This window comes from Lontra canadensis, unplaced genomic scaffold, assembly GCF_010015895.1.
Source record: "Lontra canadensis isolate GAN:19392208 unplaced genomic scaffold, GSC_riverotter_1.0 scaffold4, whole genome shotgun sequence".
In the NCBI taxonomy this organism is placed as follows: Eukaryota; Metazoa; Chordata; class Mammalia; order Carnivora; family Mustelidae; genus Lontra; species Lontra canadensis.
The window spans coordinates 31600048-31622083 of record NW_022630998.1 but is presented as its reverse complement, the minus strand read 5'-3'; the positions used below and the strand labels follow the sequence as shown (position 1 = coordinate 31622083).

Genomic DNA, 22036 nt, shown 5'->3' with positions numbered 1-22036 from the left:
GTTCTCAAATTTTAGTTTGTAAGACCCAGCGGCTAAAAACAAAACAATAACAACAAAAACACAAAAGATTTCTGTCTCACTCCCTACCCCCCCCCCCAAATTCTGACATACAAGAAGTCGGTTGACACCCAGGGCTCTCATGTCAGTACTGCACAGAAAACACTTGGAGGGACATTGTTCCATCTTTACTCTTTAGATTTCTTAGAAACTATCTAGTGGGGGGCAAATTATGGCTCACCCAATAAGTGTGACCTACCATTTGCTTTTGTAGATAAAGTTTCCCTGGAACAGTTTTGCTGCAAAACGTCTGAGGCTGCTTTACACTATAAGGACACTATAACAACAGAGTTGAGTAGTTGTAACTTCAAAGCCTCCAAAGCCTAAAATATTTACTATCTGGCTTTTTAAAGAAAAAGTTCGTCAACTCCTCATATAGATACAAGATAAATTATTTCTGAACACCACCTAGCGATAAGCTATCTTTCAAAAAAGCTAAAGGCAGGGGCACCTGGGTGGCTCAGTGGGTTAAGTATCTGCCTTCGGCTCAGGTCATGATCTCAAGCCCTGGGATCAAGTCCTGCATCAGGCTCCCTTGTGTTCACTCCCTGTCTGTCTCTGTCAAATAAACAAATAAAATCTTAAAAAAAAAAAAAAAAAGAAAAGCTGAAGACATACTAATGTATACTTAAAACAAATCTATCCCACCCATAGAGGGCATTTGTAAATATATATTTAATAACCCATCCTTATTTTTTTTTCTTTTTTCTAAGTTTTTTATTTATTTAAATAATCTCTATACCCAACCTTGGGTTTGAACTCACAACTCCAAGATCAAGAGTGGAAGGTTCCACCAATTCAGCCAGCCTAGTGTCCCACCCATTCTTATCTTTAATTCCCCCCAAAATGGTGGCCACTTTGTTTCTGTAACCAACATAATATAAAACTAAAATTGTTATAAATTGCCTTTGTATATTTGCAATTTGCTATCCATTCTTCACCCTCCTCTAAGTGGCTATAATAAAAACAAGCACTCTGGGGAGAATTTTCAAAATAAGGTCTTCTCAAAAGAAAAACTGTAATTTCAAATTAGCTGAAAAATACATAAACCCTTATCACAGATATAATTTTAAAATATGATACTTCATTGCGTCATACTAAATATCCTAACACCTTTAGCTAGCAGAAGCAGGATTAAAGTAAAAGGAAAACCAATATTGGTCTAGGGTGGCCAAGCTCACTTTTTCTTAAATATCCAGTTTGATACATAAACAAATAAAGTAGCGTTTTCTAACAGAAAACGATTTAATTCCATTCTACCGAGAAACCCATGTAAAGACTCTGAAGCCTTGATACTTTCTTCTTTGCTCTCTGTCCATTTAGCTACTGCTGTAGGATCTTTAGTTGTCTGAAACTGCAATTTTTTGAAAGAGCTTACTTAGTTACTCAAGCTGAGCAGTTTTAATTTGTTCTAATAGTTGAGGCCAGAAAAACTATTACCACAACTGCAGGAAAGCATTATCAAAGCCAGCAGCTGTCAGGCACCTTTATTTATTTATTTATTTTTTAGACTGCTTTTATCTCTGAATTAGAGAAAAACTTGTTCCATTTTCGATATTTAGAATATCTGTTCTTTAAGATTCAAACTTACATTTTGAAGAGAATTAAACTTAATTTTTATGTATTGAACTTTGATAAATAAGCAACCTTCCCCACCTCCCCTCTCCAAATCCCAGTGTATTTAATTCTGAAAAACACTTATTTTTAATGTCTGGATTTTTAAATTCTATGTAGTGACAATGTTATAGTTCAGTAAGTTAAGTCTACTCTAGATTTTCAGTACCATACTCATTCAAACTAAGGAAAGACATACTAACGAATTTTTTGGCTTATTATCTAAGATTAGAGATGCTACCTACAACTTCCAGGAAGAGGGAAAGGGAGTTCTCCTGGTGTAGAGTATTTCCTAAAACTAACTCTCCAACAGCCATGGGGAGGAAGGATAAGAGGAAAGGAAAACCAATGGGAGTAAAGGCAATATGAAGATTAATAATAAAAGGGAACTGAGAAAGCATGTAGACTATTTAATTACATGTATAAATAACAGGGTAAAAAGGGTGTAACTGATTACAGAATAGTTGCATAAAAATTTAAATAGGAATAGTAGAGCAGGAGTGCTCAGGTGGCTCACTCAATTAAGCAGCCCACTCTTGATTTTGGCTCCCATCATGATCCCAGGGTCATGAGATAGAGCCCTACATCAGGCTCCATGCTCAGCAGGGAGTCTGCTCCAATCTCTCTCTCTCTCTCTATTCCTTCCTCCACCCCTCCCCTTCACTCCACTAAACCCGCCCTCACACACACACGCACGCTCTCTCTCTAATAAATAAATAAATTTTTTTTTAAAGGACTAGCAGAACAGATGAGTATGCTGAGTTATGAAGGTATCTTCAAAATGTAGGACTTACTTCCAGAAATAAATTAAATATCAGCTCAAGAAATATTTAACCAGGACTTGTAAATGTTTTTTCATTTTTTGTTGTTTTTGTTTTTTCTTTTCAGGTTCAAGATCATTAGACAGTTAAAATAAAAACTTATTTTTTCTCATTTTTTGATTCATTTTGATTCTTTTTCTTTTAAGTATCAAGAATATTGTATTTCCCTGAGCTTGGTTTTTATCTTCATTGCTTTATGAATGTTATCTATACTGAGCTTTTTTCCTGGTCAATAACAACACCATGGAGAAAAGAGAAGATTTCTTTCTATTTTTTGTTTTTCTTATTGTATGATTATTATGTCAAAGCATTAGGTCAGCTTGCTACAGTGCAGTCTTGCTAAAAATAGAACCTATGGAAAATACACCCTGAAAAGTAGAGACATCTACAAACCACCACTAGATGGCAAAGCAGCTTTCCCATTGCTAACATTATGCCTGCAAAGCAAAACGTGACTTGTAAACCTGCTGCATGTTTTCTACAGTATCAGAGTTTCTATCCTTTCTGACTTTAAAATATGGATGACTGCCTCAGTCTGAAACTAAATTGCTTGGTATACTCTATCTTTCACAAATATTTATAATCTTATTGATGTCCAAGCCTTACATTTATAATCCAACATCAACGTATTACTAGTTTTCAACAATTTCAGTTAAAAAAACTGAAGATCTAGTGAGTATAGGACAGCAGATTTATCAAGATAAAAATCAAGACAAAACACAACACATGGTAAAAATGAACCAAAGGCTACACAGGGTTCAAAAGTAGATATTTATAAGCATAGCCCACATTAGTTATATACTCAAAAGTATCTACATTAGCTCTTACTAAAAGATTGTATTTTTTAAATAAAAGATATGGATATGTTTAGTTATAGTGACAAAAAATAGAGTTTCTACTTAAAAGTTTTCTTGTGGTAAAGACAAAGAGGAGGGAAAAATAAAGTATTCTCACCTCTGTAAAGTTTTCTTGGTTGAAATTTAAAAAATGCCCATTTCTTTAATGCAGTATATAAGCTATAGTACGTTCACAAGAGAAGCTTTCTTGTTACTGAAATCTATAAAATTACAGAATTTCATAATAGTCTAATTTTTTTAAACACAAAGGAAGGACTTTATTTTATGCATTCTGCTAAACCATTTTCATTGTTATACATAAGTGAGAAGAAAATCTAATTGGTTCAAGGAACACTGCTACCATTCAATAAATTGCAGGAATCAAACTTGGCCTGTCTTTTGATAAGAATGCTATAAAAATGAATAAATAGCACAATGATGCTTATAATACATAATTCATATTTCTTAGCATACAATGGAATTTTGCACAAGATTCTAACACAGGGACAGGAGACTCAAAGTATAGAGTCAGTTCTGATTGCCTACTATGTGTACTCACACCAACCACAATAATGCATTTTCTTCCTCTAAAACTGCCAAACTCTAGTTAGATCAGTGGCCACTTTGACTGCTTCCCCTTGACCCAGTAGCAAGACTTCCTAATTAAAGAAAGCTGCTCTAACATCATTCACCATGGTAGTTAGGTCACTTTGAGAATTTATAGGATTTTGTATACAAATCACTCTTGATAAGATGCCAAGTAAATAAACATGTATCTTACTTTAAATGGCTTTTTTTTTTTTTTTACTAAACTGATCCCTCCTTTTGCATGACCTACTATTCCCATTGATGTTACTTAATTGGTCTACCATTCAACAACAGAAGCTCTTGCATTTCAATAAAAATGTCAAAGTTTAAGTATGAACAATGTTAATATCTGTCACAAATAGACACTATTCTAAATTTTACAATATGATCACATAGTGAGTAGAACTCAGAATTAGTGAAGATAGTGCTTTATGTGCTAATTACAAACTCTTCTTTCTTTAGTTTCTTCCTTCCTTCCTTCCTTCCTTCCTCTCTCTTTTCTTCTTTCTTTCTTTCTAAATTACATTCTGATAGCCTCAGTCTTTTCCTGGCCTCATCCCCTTCCAGCTGACTCCAAATAAGCTTTGTATTTCCTCACTAAGAATAGGAATTCAAAACTATTCTCATATTTTGGATAATTCTTGGAGGTTAGTATCTTTTGGGATTAAATTAGAAACTGGTGTTCAGACATGAATTATGATTGTCTGCTGCTATTTTTACTTACTTATATAAGTTAGCTACTCTTCACTAACAATAGGCATTATGGCCAGAATTACGCTGAAGTATAGACCAATCCCTATAGGAAACCAATGCTGATATTCAGGAAATTCTTGAGTAGATTAGTCCCATCATTATATGTACCAAAAGATAATAACATCCTATTTCTTTTTTTTAAAGTTTGATAGTATGACTTGTTCACTATTTCAAAAAGGTATTTCTAGGGAGAATGGACATTAAGCTTGCTGAATAGGGAAAAAGAGTATTTGGGATTAGTTACACTGGTCTCCCTGGATGAAGAGGAATGACATGTACCAAACTCAAACATATCTAACTTCTACCGTCTATCTTTCCCAACTCAGATAAAGACATTAAAACTTTCCAGAGGTCCGAAGTAGGAATGTAGAATGATCCTGGATTCTTTCAACTCTTTCTTTACTAACCGTAATTTGGTTAATCAACTAAAGCCTATCAAACATAACTATGAATTGCTTCCTTCTTTCCAATCTTACTGCCACTACTCTTCGATAGGTCCACAAAGTCTCTTCCTTGGGCTACTTAAAATGGTCAACTGACTGATTCCCTTGCATTAATTCCCTTTAACAAGTTCTTCGTTTATCTTTCAAGTGTTAATGTTTTTGGAGTTCACTGCGTACCCTCTCACTCTCTCATTCTGTACTTTCTGGCTAGATAATTAATCTACCCCCGTGGACTCGAGTGCTCTTAATATGACAGTAATCCTGCAATTTTTATCTCTAGCCTGGATCAATCAGTGCCTTAGGCTTCAAGCCCATATGTTCACTAGTCTAAAGGGTATCTCTAACTGGAGGTGCCACAGGAACCTCCTATGTCCCACCTCAAACCTACTATTAGTTTTGTGGTCTCTATCTCGAAAATAAAACCCCCATCTACCCAGGTTGAGACAGAAACCAGGACTTTATTCTTGAATTATTTTACTCACACCCTCTGTATTTATTTGCCTCTTAAATCTGTTCATCTCTCTCCACACCCACTGCCACTTAGTTCAGGCCATCATTAAATTTCACCTAGATCACTGTACCTGCCTCCTCAATAGTCTTGCCTACCTTTAGACCTGTACCTCTGCATTTCTGGCCATTAGAGTGATTTTTCTAGAAGTACAAATATTAACATGCCTTCTCTCCTGCTTGAAATCCTTCAGTAGGAGCCTCATCACCAGCCACTCTCCCTTTAACTAAGTAAGCTCCATTGTTTTGTTTTGTTTTAAATATTTAGTTCCTCTCCTCTCCCCTCTGGGCCTTTTCCCTCTTCCTGGAATATTCTTTCTCTCACTCCCTGCCTCTTTGCATAACTCATCTTTGGATGCCAATTTGGATTTCATTTATTATTTTGACAATATTTCCCTGACAATGATCTCTCAACTTTGGGTTTGGTGGCCTTCTGATTTGCCCTAGGAACACACTCTACTCGCTTGATACAGCCATTTTCTTTCTATACTCTAATTGCCTATCTCTCTCTCCTTAACCACAATGTATATTTTTCGAGGGCCTCTAGATTTTTGCTTACATTGTTCCCACCTTCTAGAATATCATTCCCCTGCTTTTTTTTTTACTGGAAAACTTTCTCCAAACCACTCCCAATTTCAATTCAGGTTGACTTATCAGCTCTTCTTCTAGGTCATCACAGAACATTACACTTGAGTCTGTTACAACACATTACCTGTTACATTACAGTTACTTATTTTTAATAATGCCTCCCGGCTAGACAGTGAGACTCAGGAAGGTATATATTAACATACTCATTTTTAGATGCCTACCACAGTGCCTGCCTGGTATACAGTAGTTCTTAAGCATGTACAGACCAGAATAACTGAAACAAAGTTAAGTCTGTTTCAACTACTCTTACTAAGAATTAGGCAGAAGACATGTAAGAGAATGGGTCATTTTACAAAATGTGAAGATGAAAATGTATGGGTTTATATATCTTTGCTTAAACTTAATAGTATTCAACTCCCTTCTTGACCCACCGCTCTTTTTAAAAGTGCCATTCAGAGAGCGTCTACTATCTCTTACATGTAAATAAACCCTTTCAATTTACTCCCTAACTCTAATTCATCATTGGCAAGAGAAATAGAGCATGAGAGAAAAAAAAGTAAATGAACTAAAAATATTTTATGAATAATGATCAATTATGAACTTTAAGAGGTAAATTCTATGGCAGAAGTCCAGAAAGCCTCGATTTAAATCCTGACCCTGTCACTTTCTGACTTTGTGCATTCCACTTATGCATCAAGGCTTCATTCTTCCATCTGTGCAATAAGAACTGTAATAACACATGCTTCATACCTAGGGTTACTGTTGGAATTAAGACTTTATATATGTAAGACATTTAGAACAAAGCATGACATACAGTAAGCAGTTAATAAGTGTTAGCTATTATTATCTTAAATCGAGATTGCTCAGTTAAAAATCAAGAGTTATAATATGTTGCTACATTATAGGAAAAGGCCCTCAAGATAGAATATGAGTTCTAAAAGGCTTCTGAATATTCTAGACCAGTTGGGTATTAATATAGAGTAGTGGTATGAATAAACATGTCCTAAAGGACTTTGCATTTCAGAGCTGGTACTAGGTTCTAATTAAGACCTTTGTGTTCAATTGCTATAACTGGAAAATTTTATTTCTCTATTTTCACATTTATGATGGTATGGATTAACTAACGAGTGACTGTCAAGGACTTTAAAAACACAAAAACACTAAAGTGACAAATCAGTTTGTAAGTACCTAATGTAATCACTAACAATATAGCATACTACATTAATTCCCATAATGCCTTCCAATTCTAGTTAATTCCTAAGTTCTTGTTAATTTTCTCAAAAGATGTTATAAAATTAACTACGTGGTTAAAAAAAAATAAACTTCCGAATCTGTATTGGTTTGGGTTAGAAAACTGTAGAATTAAATGTAGATGCAATAAAATTTAAAAGTGATGTATTGTAATTCTAAAATCATTATCATCATTGCTAAAATAAATGATCTTGTTGAGATTTTAAAATACCAGCATATGTATTTTAAAATCCAATTTTAAAATGTCACATAATAATATTAATAACAACTCTAGCTTAAAAGCCAAAAAGATGATTATCAAAATATTTTGATATAGCCTATCATTGTGATAAGTGAAAAGGCTATGATTTAGCCATATTTTGAAAGTACAGCCAAATCTTGATTATCTTTGGTCTGTGGAGATCGGAATAGCTGGGATAGTTAAAATCCATCTATCATTCCAGAACTTCATCTTTAGCCTCTTCTCCCACCACATCTTTACCACAATTAACTTAACGGGACAGTTTGCATTTCCACTCCCTTTCTTCCTTACTTAAACATGAAAATGGCAAAATAAATACATGAATAAAAATTTGACAACAAATAAGACATAGGAAGGAAGGGCTATATCTCTCCACTAATATCTATATACTAGATAACCCATCTCTGAATATCAAGAGTTGGCTGCACACATTAAGTTTACCTTCAGAGTTAAAACAGCCTCATTCTCCTTCATGTCTTTAAGTAAAATCAAGCAGGAGTTCCTATGCCTTAACATTCCTAGTCAGCGTTTCTCTGAGTACCTGAAAGAACCCTGGTGGTACAGGACCTACTGGCATGCCATCTCCTGGGGGAATGTTTCCTAGCACTGGGCTGGGAGCTGCTGCAGCACTCTGCAAAGAATAAAGGAGAAACAAACCTACGTCATTACAGCGAAGGCACAATACCAAAGACTAAAGATCATAGATTGTAGGAAGGGAAGCTTTTCATTCCCAGGAATAACTACTGGTAATTTCCCCCACTCCAGAGATAAACTAACATACAACAGTTAGTTTAGTATATGACTAAGTTATTTGGTTTAAACAAGTCTTTTAAAACTGTTTGAATAATATGATTTTAATAAGATGGTATACGTGAATGATACATAAAATGTAAATAATAACATGACAGAAAGATAAAAGTTTAAGTCAATCCTTTATTGAAGGCACAGGCATCTGAAATGGTAACATCAATAACAAATATGTATATAAGTAGGTGATAAGTTTAAAAATGGTGGGTACAGAAGTTGGAAAAAAGAACTCTTTCTAGATTATGCTTTTCTGTGTCATAAACAAGAACAATTAATTTTCTGGCTATAGGTAGTAACACATTATTCAATTTCTAATATACAACAACTGGAAGCTAAAACATAACTGAGAGCAAAAACAGGGTGGTGAGGATGAAAAAGTAATTAGGAGACTGAATAAAAGAAAATAATTAGATTTAGAGAGATTAGTCTCATATAAACAGATTATGGAAAAAAAAACAGGTTGAAAAACTCAGTCTATTTCACTTCCAAATTATTTTGTGGAACCCTAGAGCTTCATAAAATAGGAGGACTAAAAATTTTGACTTAGACTCTTTGTAAGCAAATCTAGGTTTTAGATTTAATTCTTACAATAGTAATGCATATCACTCACTAGTCCACAACCATGGGCTTCATCCTTCTACCTAGTTAGACATACTGTAAGTACTAAGAAGAACAGTCACAAAGGGACCAGAAATGTGCTGAAGAAAGATCAGTATGAATACAACAATCCTGCCATGAAAAGAACTCAAAACAAATACTGGATCTAGTGTATCTGTTATACTGTCCTTCTCCATTTATCAGCGTGTTCATTCATACATTAATATTTCATTAGAGGATGAAAATCAGTATCTCTGTAGCCTACATTTCCTGGTATATAAGTTGATAAAAATACTAAAACATGTTTATTCTATAATATTAGCAGTTTTTAATAATGAAGACCAATGATTTCAGTATTTCCTGTGGAAATCTAGACTTACATGTGGTTATTATCTAAAATGTTGCTTACCTATGAATGCCAAAATTCTAAACTTCTGATAAAGCATAGAAAAGGACAAATAATATTTCTTAGATATTAAGATGAAACATTAATCTGTTATTCTATTCTATTTTATCTTATTATTACTACTTTTTAAAGTAGGCTCCAGGCCAAGCATGGAGCCCAATGCAGGCCTTGAACTCACAATCCAGAGATGAAGACCTGAGCAGAAATCAAGAGACAGAGGCTTAACCAACTGAGCCACCCAGGCACCCATGTTATTCTATTTGAAGCAAAAACATGCTATTTAATTGTGAATGTTACTTGAATACCTACCATTTGCCAGATATTGTTCTATTTTGCTTTATGTATCCACATTCATGGTTTTAAAAAATAAAAGGCACATTGTTTTTTTCATTTTAACTAAACTGGTATAAAATTTTAACACACAGTGTTATAGTAAGAGGAAAATTTACCACCAAACATTTATTCTCTTCTAGTTTAAATATGATATTATAGCTAGATCTAGGAAAGAAGATTTGATCAGGGTCCTTTGACAGTCAACTACTGTCATGGGGAAGTTGCTCTCAGTACTTAGAGCTAGACATAGGATGTCACCATTGTTCTAATTAATTGCAGGACAGAAACCTTTTTTTGGGTAAGGTTTATTTATTTATTTATTTATTTGAGAGAGACAGAGAGAGTTAAAGAGTGAATGAGAAAGAAAGAGAGCAAGAGAGAGCGTAAGTGGGGAAGACAGGGAGAGCAGCAGCTTCCCCACTCAGCAAGGAGCCAGACGTGGGGCTTGATCCCAGGACCCAGAGATCATGACCTGAGCTTCAGGCAGACGCTTAATAACTGAGCCACCCAGGTGTCCCGATAGAAACATTCTTGAGACAAGTTTGTAAACCACCCTCACCTATACTTTTACAGAAATGTGTACTACAATTTTGAGCAGGTTTTTAAAAACAAAATAGAATTCAGTGAATTAATGCAACTTCTTATTGTAATTCAATGGTGTTATTTCTCCCTCAATTGTAGTTGCCTAGCATGTGATGTGATAAGCACTGGAGGTTTTACACAACTGATGAATTATTGAACTCTACATCTGACACTAATGATGTACTATATGTTGACTAACTGAATTTAAATTAAAAAAAATAATATAATTAAAAACATTTCAAAGCAAAAGACAAAAGCAAAACAATCAAAAAAATCTTCTGTCTCCCCAACGGAGAAGAAAACATTTGTTTGCATCTAAATTAAAATTCAACAAAAATGCCAGGTCACCATTGATTCCTTTATTTTTTTTCTTTTTGGCGACCACATAGCTTAAAGGTATGTAATATGCTTTTTCTTTAAAATTCTTCATTATATATGCTTCCTATGGTATTTTACAGCTATTATTTAAAAGTGAAACAAAATATATGGTTCAGATAAAGATTTAAACAATTAAATCTTTAAAAATGGCTTCTGAATGTTCATTTCATGATTTCAAAATTATTGAATAAATGCAATTTATATTATATATATAATATAAATATTTTACATATAAATAGATATGAAATATATATGTATTTTTACATATTTATGTAATATGTAAAATATATATGTAAAAATATATAAAATATATTTATAAAAATATATATAATATATATATATTGTCAAGAACTCTTAAACGTTCTGCAACAGAGCAGTTAACACAACAGGAAAAAAAAATCCTTTAAATCCTTGCCATGTAGAAATTAGTACTTTAGTGGAAGAATAAAGATAATAAGTTCTATGGAGGAAAAAAGAACAGGGAACAGGGAGTTCCCATTAAAGGGGGTAGGAATTATAACTTTAAATAGAATAGTCAGGAATGAATGAATAAGCCATAGAAACTAATGGATCACGTTAGAGTGACTAACATTTAACTATGCCTCTTACTCTGTTGTTGAGACTGCCTCCCCACATGTCAAGAAGTGCCAAATTCCTACGGTTTGCACCTATTCCCTCACAGGAGCACAAGAATTTTGTGGAAAATTTTCTTTCTTAATAATCGTGCTTTAGGCAAAGAGTATTCTTGAAAATAGAAAAGAATAAAAGAAGAAAAAAAAACAGAATAGAAACAGCAAACTGTTTCTTGAAGAGAGAAGAGTTTTATAGCTGGATGATTTATGATTTACAGCACGATGATGTAGTTTTCTGGTGTGATAGTAATTTCTAGCCTAGGCCTAAGGACATGAAGTGAAATGAACAGAATCTTAGTAATTATCCAGTTAGTTTACCCAGTACAAGCACTACTTCAGACCGTTTCAGCCCAAACTTCACTCTGTGGACCGCATTTTTGAGCTAAATCATGCATCCATTCTTCTGGGATTTATTGACAAGGGATAATTCACCCTTTATTGTACTGTGTGGACTCAATCTTAGGGTAGCATTTGGCACACTATGTTAATCATTAACAAACACTAGTCTGATAATAAATACTCCAGAAGTACACTAAATCGCACTGCAAGCATTGTGAAAGAGTGTATTTCTCAAATCACTTAACTTGCTCATTTATATACCGTAGCACTATAAATAATATACGCTTTGAATCTGTAAGCAAAATGAGAATCAAGTTTTTGGGATTAGGGATTTATGTAGAATGAAGAAGTACAAAATTTCTTGGAGTTCATTGCTACGATTTATTTTTATTTTTTCTTAGAGAGAAAGAGAATGTGCGAGCAGAGGTTGGGAGGGGGGCGCGGAGGGAAAGAGAGAGAATGTCAAGCAGGCTCCACGCCCAGCAGGAAGCCAACTGTGGGGCTTCATCTCATGACCCAGAGAGTATGAACTGTCATTGCTACAATTTCTGGGACTTGTTTCTTTCTTTCTTTTTTTTTTAAAAAAGATTTTATTTATTTATTTGACAGACAGAGATCACAAGCAGGCAGAGAGGCAGGCAGAGAGAGAGGAGGAAGCCGACTCCCCGCTGAGCAGAGAGCCCGGTGTGGGGCTCCATCCCAGGATCCTGAGATCATGACCCGAGCCGAAGGCAGCGGCTCAACCCACTGAGCCACCCAGGCGCCTCTGGGACTTGTTTTCAAGTTTACTTCCAACTTATGAGAAATTTATCTCTTGGCTTGAGGATTGACAGAAAGTTGCTGGCTCTAACTTACAAAGTATGTATTATTTTGAAGGGTTGTGACTAAATCACAAAAGAAGAGTAACTATTTCAATTATATTAAGAACTACCAGAAAGCATCAGTTTCGCTGGATTTGTGTGAATTTCCATTAGAATACCATGAAAAATCCTTTACTATGTAATATACGCATGATTATTTAGGATTCACTTTTTATTTTATCTCTCTCAAAAAAAGAAAAACATGTAAATATTATGGCTTTAAAATATTTCTTCTAACTAAACTGAATACATGAGACTTCAGGGCAAATGTGAAAATATTATGATTAAAAGTGTTTTGTCTCTCTACTGGATTAACTTGTATGCTTTCAATATATACTTTCTGATATGTATTTTTGAACTGCTCTTAAATCATTTACTTTGTCATAGTCTTAAATTTCAAGGGTTTTTGAGAGTGACAACTTCACTTTTTCTTTTGTACTTCCCCAAGTCACTAATATAACTTTACCTACTTTTATATATGCGATATATTAAATTTGGTGATTTGCTTTCCCAAGGAGATAGTAAAATGAACTTTAAAGAGTCACCATGAAATCTTTGCATGTTATTATATATTTATCTTTGCTTAAGTCTGTGTGGCCATTTTCCTCTCTTGGATGTCCTATAGTAATGTATAATTCTACTCTTTAAGAAGGCAGAAGTCAATCTGTGCCCCTTCTTTTTGTGTTGTTTTTCCCTTGTATATATGTCCAGCACCATTCCCTATTTTCTCCTTTCTCGTAAATGCTATTGCATAACTGCATTTAAAAAATATTTTTACTCTCCTTTAATTCCCTATTTTTGAATTTAAAGAACAGAGAGATATACTGTTATTTTACATATTATCTTCTTAAATAAAAACGAAAAGAATTCTTATTTTATGGGTGCCTGGGTGGCTCAGTTGTTAACCGTCTGCCTTTGGCTCAGGACATGATCCCAGGGTCCTGGGATCGAGCCCGGCATTGGGCTGCTCAATGGGAAGCTTGCTTCTTCCCCTGCTTGTGTTCCCTCTCTTGCTGCATCTCTCTCTGTCAAATGAATAAATAAAATCTTTAAACAAACAAACAAAAAAGAATTTTTATTTTAATTTTAGTTATTATCGCTGGTAGCCTCTGACAGAAAAAAAAATTGTATATACTTCTGTATGGAGGTTTCAAAACAATAGGCATATAATAAAATTTTGCTTAAAAATAAAATTAGGATACAATTGATTACTAAGTTAGCATTTATCAAGATTCTACACATTAAATAAGTTGCAGTTTTACATACTAAGGATGTTAGAGAACCAGTTACCTAATTATACACCTGGGAATCAAGATATAAAGTCTGTACTTGGTGCAATAGAAGAAGTATTTTAAGTATATGTAAAATTGTTAAGGTAATAACAGCACTAAAATAGGGCCATGATTATTAGAAACAGGAAGGACTGATTAAAGAGAAGGGTGAGTTGGAAGAGATTGGACAGGGAGTTTTTACTATTAAGCTATCTGTGCTATTTTTAAGCCATATGCAGGAAGTTTTCTGAGAAACATTTAAAATGGTGGTAATATCTTATCTTTGTAATTTTAATGCAAAGCACAATTAAATATTTGGCTGTTGGTTGAAGACATACTCTTTATCATACTAAAAAATCTTTCTTTGCTTAGTATTCTAAAAACAATTTTCAAAGAAATAAAATTTAAAAAGATGCTTTGTGCCTTTTTTTTTTATTTGGTTGATACTTTGGTTTTTCTTTTGGGAAGCTTGATATAAGTAATCATATACTGATAGTTTTTTTAAACTTAAAGCATCATTGTATTTCTGAGCTAAGGCATGCTTGATCATCATGGGTGATCCTCTTAATAGGCTAATGAATTAAAACTTGCTAATATTTTATTCAGGATCTTCACATCTATACTCTAAATGAGACAGGTTTAGAATGTTCCTTGCTGTATTTTATCTTTCAAACTTGAACATCCAGATTATTTTACCTTCCCAAAATTAACTGGATGTCAAACTATCTTATATAATGCTGTGAAGAAGTTTTATAATATGGTGTTTGTCTGCTTTTTGAAAGTTAAAAAATATGCAGCAGTAAAACTGCCTAAATACAAAGGCAATTTTGGAACTAATTACGGTCATTATTCTTTTTATATTTTCTAAATTTCTATTTGCTTCAATTCTGTTCATTTACATTTTCCCCAGAACACTTCATTTCATTGAGATTTTTAGTTTTATCCATATTCACACTACTTTCACATACTTAAAAAAAGTCCTCTGCAGCAGCTGTGAGAGAGACTGCTAGTAGACCACAAACATCTGTTTTTCCCCTTCTTCCATGGTAAAAGAACTGTAGCCAAGCGTATAGCAGCCCAACTACATTGTATTTCTGTCTCCTTTTTTCTCACCAAGAACCACAGTTCTCATGAATGGATTGTGAGCAGAAGAGGTATACACCACATCCAGGCTTTGGTCTTAAGAGTTTGGAATGTAGCCTACCTATTTTTTTTTTTTTTTAAGATTTTATTTTGAGTAATCTCTACACTCAACTTAGGGCTTGAACCTACAACCTCCAGATCAAGAGTTGCATGCTCTACTGACTAAGCCAGCCAGGCACCCTATCCTACTTATTTTTAATTAGAGATCTAATTGCTATCACGCCACCAGCCTCGGTCTCAGTCTCTGGATGATCCCGTGGAGCAGAGCTGCTCACCTGCCCTGGACTGCCTTACTGACTGCTGGCCCTGAAACCGATGAGGAGGATCCATTTTCTCTCTTCTCAACTGAATTAGCACTGTCATCATTATCTTTGCCAGACATTGTTTACTTCTTTTGCTTTTTAAAATGATCTCTATTTCCATGCTTCTTTAAAGGCTTTATTGTTTATTTTCAAACTTCTCAATTAAATTAGTAAATAATTTTTTTTCTTTTTTTTTTTTAACACAAAGAATATAAAACTGTAAGGTTTGGCTCTGAATTTACCTTTGATTGAATCTGCAAGGTTTGATGTTGATGTTCATGATTTTTCCCCTAAATCATCTAATCAGTATAATTTTGATTACTGGATATAACTGGAAACCAAAATTATACTGATTAGATGATTTAGCAAAAAAAAAAAAAAAAATAGAACACCAACATCAAACCTTGTCGATATAAGCAAAGATATACTTTAAATTACAAAGGGTTGGAGGCTTTATTTTTGTTTTTAATTTCTACTGCATCTAGGTAAGATGTAGTATACAATTTCTATATTTAGGAGTTTGCTGAACAATTTTTTATGGTCTAACCAATGGTCAATTTTCATAAATTCCCATGAATATTTAATAAAATATCCATAGTCTACTTTTTTTTCATTTGTGTTATTCCTTCATATTGTCTCTATTCACATATATATAATACTACACAATTCTTGCTTGTCCATTTCTCCCTTATTTTTCATGTTTAATAATCACTGCCTTGAATCTACTTTGAAATCAGTATTGCGAGCTCTTCTTCCTGGTGTTTTATTTTATATCTCCCATCCACTTATTTTGAAACTTTATGCTTTATTTGTTTCACTTGTGAGCAAGAAAAGTCCTCTAATATGCATCTAATGAAATATCCTTTAAAATTAGAAAAAAGAAATGAATTGACTTTATCCTAAGTTTTAAAGGTACTAAAATTAAGACAAACAATATCATTTACCTTTTCCTGATAAAAAAATGAAGCTACCTTACACTTCCTATTCTACATCTCCCTCTTCCATTTCCTGATTCTTACTCTAAACACCTGCAGTTTTAGGCACATACTTTTTATTTTCATCATCTCTTCTTTCAGTAATAACTTCTGGCCTTTCCACTCAGTTTTGTAACCATACTTTCAGCATCAAAAGAAAGAACTCCAATTTTATCTATTGTTTCCCCTATCAGTTTCTGGGTTTTTTTTTTTTAAGATTTTATTTATTTATTTGAGAGACACTGAGATAGTGAGAGAGAAAGCATGAGCAGGGGAGAGAGGAAGAGGCAGACTCCCCGCTGAGCAGGAAGCCTGATGCAGGACCCTACCCAGGACCCTGGGATCATGACCTGAGCTGAAAGGAGACGCCCAACCAACTGAGCCACCCAGGTGCCCTGCCCCACTATCAGTTTCTTAAAAATAAGAGAACATTTGCTACTCAGGAGTTTTAATTTTTATACATTTCTAGGCTGGCCAGAGGATATATCAATATCATTTTCCAAACCCTTATATATGCAAATATCTTTGTTGACTCTCATCAAGACTAGAGATACCACTGTTGGCTGGTATTTAGTGTTGCAGAAATCTGATCCTGTCCTGATTTTTATTCCTAGGGATGTGATCTGCTTTTTTCTTTTAGGTATTTGAGGATGTTTTCTTGATATTTATAATTCCCAAATGCCTCCATTCTGTTCCTAGGTACTGATTTCTTATTTTTTTTTTTTTTAAAGATTTTATTTATTTATTTGACAGAGAGATCACAAGCAGGCAGAGAGGCAGGCAGAGAGAGAGGAGGAAGCAGGCTCCCTGCTGAGCAGAGAGCCCGATGCGGGGCTCGATCCCAGGACTCTGAGATCATGACCTGAGCCGAAGGCAGCGGCTTAACCCACTGAGCCACCCAGGCGCCCCCTAGGTACTGATTTCTAAATTACTTGCCTAAAATTGTGTGAACCTCTTCAGTGATTATTCTTGAGTTTTTTTTTTTTCAAATGCTAGAAAACGGGTGGGGGGAAATCTTTTCAGTTATCAGGTATAAAGGAAAGTTCTCACAAACCTCAAAGGGTCATTTTTTGCAAATGTTATTAGTATCTAATAGTTAAGATATTATTGATAACAAGGGAAATATGCTTAAGAATCTCACCAGGAAAGGAATTTTCTAAGTTATTGGTGGAATGGGAAATTGGTGCACTTGTAAAAAGCACTTTATATGTATATATCATGTGCTATAAAAAATTAATAAATTTTGACTAAGTGATCCTTCTTTTCAGATACTATTCAAATATAAATTCTGGAACTATGAGAAAAACAGTACACATAAAATATGTTCACTGTCATATATTTATAGTAAGAAATACTCAGAGTAACCTAAAAATTCAGCAATAATGTAATGTTTAAATAAATTATAGTACATCTAAGTGACAAACCATGATCAACTATTAAAAATAATGGTTACAAATGGAACTATTTGGGCAATACAGGAACTCGTTTATGATATAATGCTTTGTGAAACACGCCAAAGGTAGAACTGAGTGTAGACTATATATACTATAATTATGCAAATGACAAAAAATAATCTATGAAAGACAATGGGTGGATACATAGAGTTAACTGTTAAAATTATACAAATGATTTTTAATAAAATTCCCAAAAACTTTCTGAAATTTCATTTTATTTCTACTTATAACATAAAGGAACATTATTATACACACTGCCAGTTTTGTCAATAATGGGACCAAACACTAACTTTACTTAAAACAAACCTAATCCCTAAAATTTAAGGTTAAATAATATGAGGACATTTCTAACTTAAACAAGAACTCTTATTTAAATAAAATAAAATATAAAACATTTTAATTTTAATACTATGAAGTTCAAGTTTGTCTGTTTTGGAAAGTTAAATCCTAGCAATAATCTAAAAATCACTTAACATTATTTCTGGGCATTTGTTTGCATTGATTACACAAGTTCATTTTTAGTACTACATACTCAACCCCAATCAACTCCCCTCAGTCACTTTCTTATAGTCTGGAGAACCAGGATCATTGACTGTTGTGCTACTTTTTAGGCCTGTTTTTAAATCATAAAAAATTTTATATGTTGCTATCACTAAACCTTAATTACAAAGAATAGTATTACAACCCTTTTGGATTCCAAAAAAGGGATAGCATTAAAAACAAAATTAAGTAACGAAAACCAAACATCAGTGAAGAAGCAGACCCTGGACCCTGACACTTAGAAACATAGAAAATGATGAGAGTTGGCAAAATAAATATTGTAGCTGCTGTTTGCTATACGGAAGAAAAACAGAACTTTGATTGGTTGGTAATTTCTACAAAATGCTGACTTTTTCATATGAAAGCCAAGAAGCATGGGAAATAAGACAGGCAAACAGAAGGGAAGGAACTACTGGTGTTAAAAAAGATGTTTCAAGTGCAAAAGAAATGCAGGACGCTGATAAACACAAAAATGGTATCCTTCCTAAAGGATACTTTCAGGAGGCAGCCTTTAATTTGGTGGTTAATTTTCAGAACAGCAGCCATGTCTTAGAAATCTGATTCCTGGGATTCTGAATTTGGCTTTATTAGAAAAGGTAGAGTATAAGGAAAAAGAGCTGATGTAAGAGATTTGTTTTGAAATAACTAAGTTCTAGGTGGTATCTTTACATTTGTATATGCAACCCCAATAGTAGGTGGTCATTATGTTCCTGGGGCTATTTGAAGACTCACGGATTCAGTTTCATCATACAAAATTTTGAACTTGGCTTGATTACTCCTCAAATGATAATTATGAGTTAAGAAAGCTTATATAAATACCACTTAAAAATTTTTGTTTAAAACAAAATGAGGATATTTATGACAAACGTGTTTAGCATTCATTTAAGATCAGTCCTTGAGAAGTATTGTCTTCATACGAATGTCAGAGGTTGGGTAAGTTTTTATTAAAGCGATAAGTCTGCATTATGACCACATGGTCAAACTGTAGGCCCAACTTTTGTTAGTTCACAAAGTTGGTGAACTTTTCCATTAAACATCCCCCCTCCCTATCCACAAACATTTTAGTCACTTAATAATGTAACCTCCAACAGTATTTCAAAATACCATAGTTTAAAGACAAATACAAGGAAAAGATGTTAGAAATATTAATGTTGTACCCTCTTTCACAAGTTTTTAACCATTATAGATTCTAGTAGATTGCCCTAATTTTCCTTTTTGACCTTAAAGATGAAAGTCCTTGTCTTGTTTTTATACTATTGATTGAGTATAAAAGTCCCTGGGCCTCTACTTGTCTCAGAATCTAGGTATTTTAACTATTTCTAGTAGCACCTAGGAAGGGAAACTGAATTATCAGAGTTATCCCTTGGAAAAAATAATTCCCTTTGTGGTAGACAAAATGGCCCCCAAAGGTATCATGCTTTAACCCCAAGGCCTATGAATGCAGTGCCTCTACAAGCTAAGAGCAGCCCTGGCTGACTCCCCAACCACAAGAAACTGGATTCTATAAAGAGTCTCCCTAAACTTGAGAGTGGATGCTTCCCAGAGGCTCCTGGGAAAAGCTCAGCTGGCCCACACCTTCATTTCAGCCTTTTGAGACTGAAGTAGAGAAAATGGCCTTCTCAACCCAGATTTCTGACCTACAGAACTATGAGGTAATAAACTTATGCTGTTTTAAGATGCTAACTTCATGGCAATTTGTTACAGCAGCAACAGAAAAGTAATACACTTATCCCCCAAAATGACTATTTCATTTTGAAGAACAATTTCATGGGGCATCTATAAATTGGGGAACTCTAAAGATCCTTAGAGGTTATTGTACTTAACCTGTTGCAGAGTATGTATGTGTCAATACTACATTTTGATTAAATCAACCTTCCTAATTAAAAATAAACAACAGAATGAAACAGGTGGTTGCCAGAGGGGAGGTGACTAGGGGGATGGGCAAAATAGGTAAAGGGGATTAAGAGGTACAAGAGGTACATTTTTTTTTTAAGTACGTAAGTCACAAGGTTGAAAAGTACAGCATAGAGAATATAGTCAATAATATTGTCATAACTTTGTATGATGACAGATGGCAGCTTCATCTATCATGGTGAGCACCTAGTAATGTATAGAATTGTTGAATCACTATGTTGTAGACCTGAAACAAATATCAAACATTGTAGGTCAACTACTTTGATAATAAATTTCACACATATATATATTTATACAAAACACACACACACACATTTCCTAGGTTAGGTTGTAATGGTTTTCCTGGTGTCACAGTTCTTTCAGTGGCTTTGAAGTACGTCGCATGTGAATCTGATTTTTCCCCTTGACAGGAGGGAAGCATAGCAAGGAGAAGAACGTCAAAAGCAGTATCTCTTCTTCAGTTAAAATTGCCTGCCAGGCTCCAGCTCTGCCTTCTTCTTCTCTACGAAGAAATGGCTCTTTAACTGTTAACTGCAGGTTCCCCCAATCCCATCTAGACTCTAGCCAAGCTAGCTCTTAGGTAGAGAAAACATAAAGACAACTGAAACCAGAGTTTAGGGTTCACTGTGATGACTGTTCTGACCCTGCACACTGATGCAAAGTAACTAGGGTCCATCCTCAATCCCTGTGGCAAAAGGTCTATTTCTTAACTTCCATTTGCTGGGTTTCCAGCTCAGTTCCCATTTAACTAGCAGCTCAATGTCTCAGAGACTAGAGCAAAACGTTCTACTGAGTTCTTTCCTCACATTAATTCGTAAGGACTATGTTCTGTCACTGAACTTACACAGCTGAATTTTCACTATTTGCAGGTGTGTTCCCTAGATACAGATAGTTCACCTGCCTAGACCCTACTTGATATTTCTTGTCATGCACCCATGGTGCATAGCATCTGCTACCTGCAGAGCATTTCCATTCCTCATTCCATACCAACCTAGTGATGACTACTCACATGTACCACTATGTGTTGCCTGCTACTAGCCTCCAAGATCTCTCAGGCGGAACTACTGACCTTTCTTGACTTCCTCTCAGTGGTCTGCTGTAGGACCTTTCTCAGCTGCTTCTTCTGTCACCCTAAATGGCCTTGTTTTAGATTCTAAGATTTTTATCACATGACTCCAGAACCTCTATTTTTAGGTCCTTTAAAAAAAAATCTTTGACACAGTACAGATTATAGTCATGGAGGTACAGCTCTGTATCAATAATATAAATCATTTAAATTTTTGGTTGTGTGTTTGATTTTTCCAGGAAGAACGTAATCATTATATATTCATCTTTTAAAAAGTCCTATCACTTGTAAGTCACTTAAAAAGTTCTGGAAAAAGGCATATCTCTTCTGAAATATATTATTGCTTTTGAAATTTACAGCTTTGGTAGGAAGAAATTTGAAGTCAATAAATCTCAGTTTTTTCTTTTAATAGCATTATTGGCATGGACCTGAAACAACATGCATCCAGTGTAACAAATTTCCAAAAGTAACAAATTTCCAAAAATTTTATCTAGAATAGCTAAATATGCATAAGCAGAATTTTAATAGGTTTAAAAAAGTAAATATCAAGTTATTTCATGACATCACAATATTTTTGGATGATTTCCATACTAAGATTAAGCTTCAAACTTTACTTGTCTTTAGTTATTTAAATTATAAATAAATACATAAATAAATATTTATTTATATAAATATATAAATAAATATTTACTTATTTATATAAATATAAAAATAAATATTTATTTATATATTTATATAA

At 34.1% G+C, this 22036-nt stretch overlaps 1 protein-coding gene across 4 annotated transcripts in view; it reads right to left on the bottom strand.

Annotated features, from left to right (window-relative positions):
• The window catches only part of SSBP2 (single stranded DNA binding protein 2), a 294982-nt gene that overhangs the window by 74255 nt on the left and 198691 nt on the right, over window positions 1–22036 (bottom strand). For 2 of the 4 annotated variants that reach the window (XM_032847369.1, XM_032847362.1), the window contains exon 5: window positions 8241–8330. The exons of the other annotated variants lie outside the window; for them this stretch is intronic. In XM_032847369.1, coding sequence (XP_032703260.1) covers window positions 8241–8330 — 90 coding nt within the window. The remainder of the gene's footprint in view (window positions 1–8240; window positions 8331–22036) is intronic. 4 annotated transcript variants of the gene reach the window in all.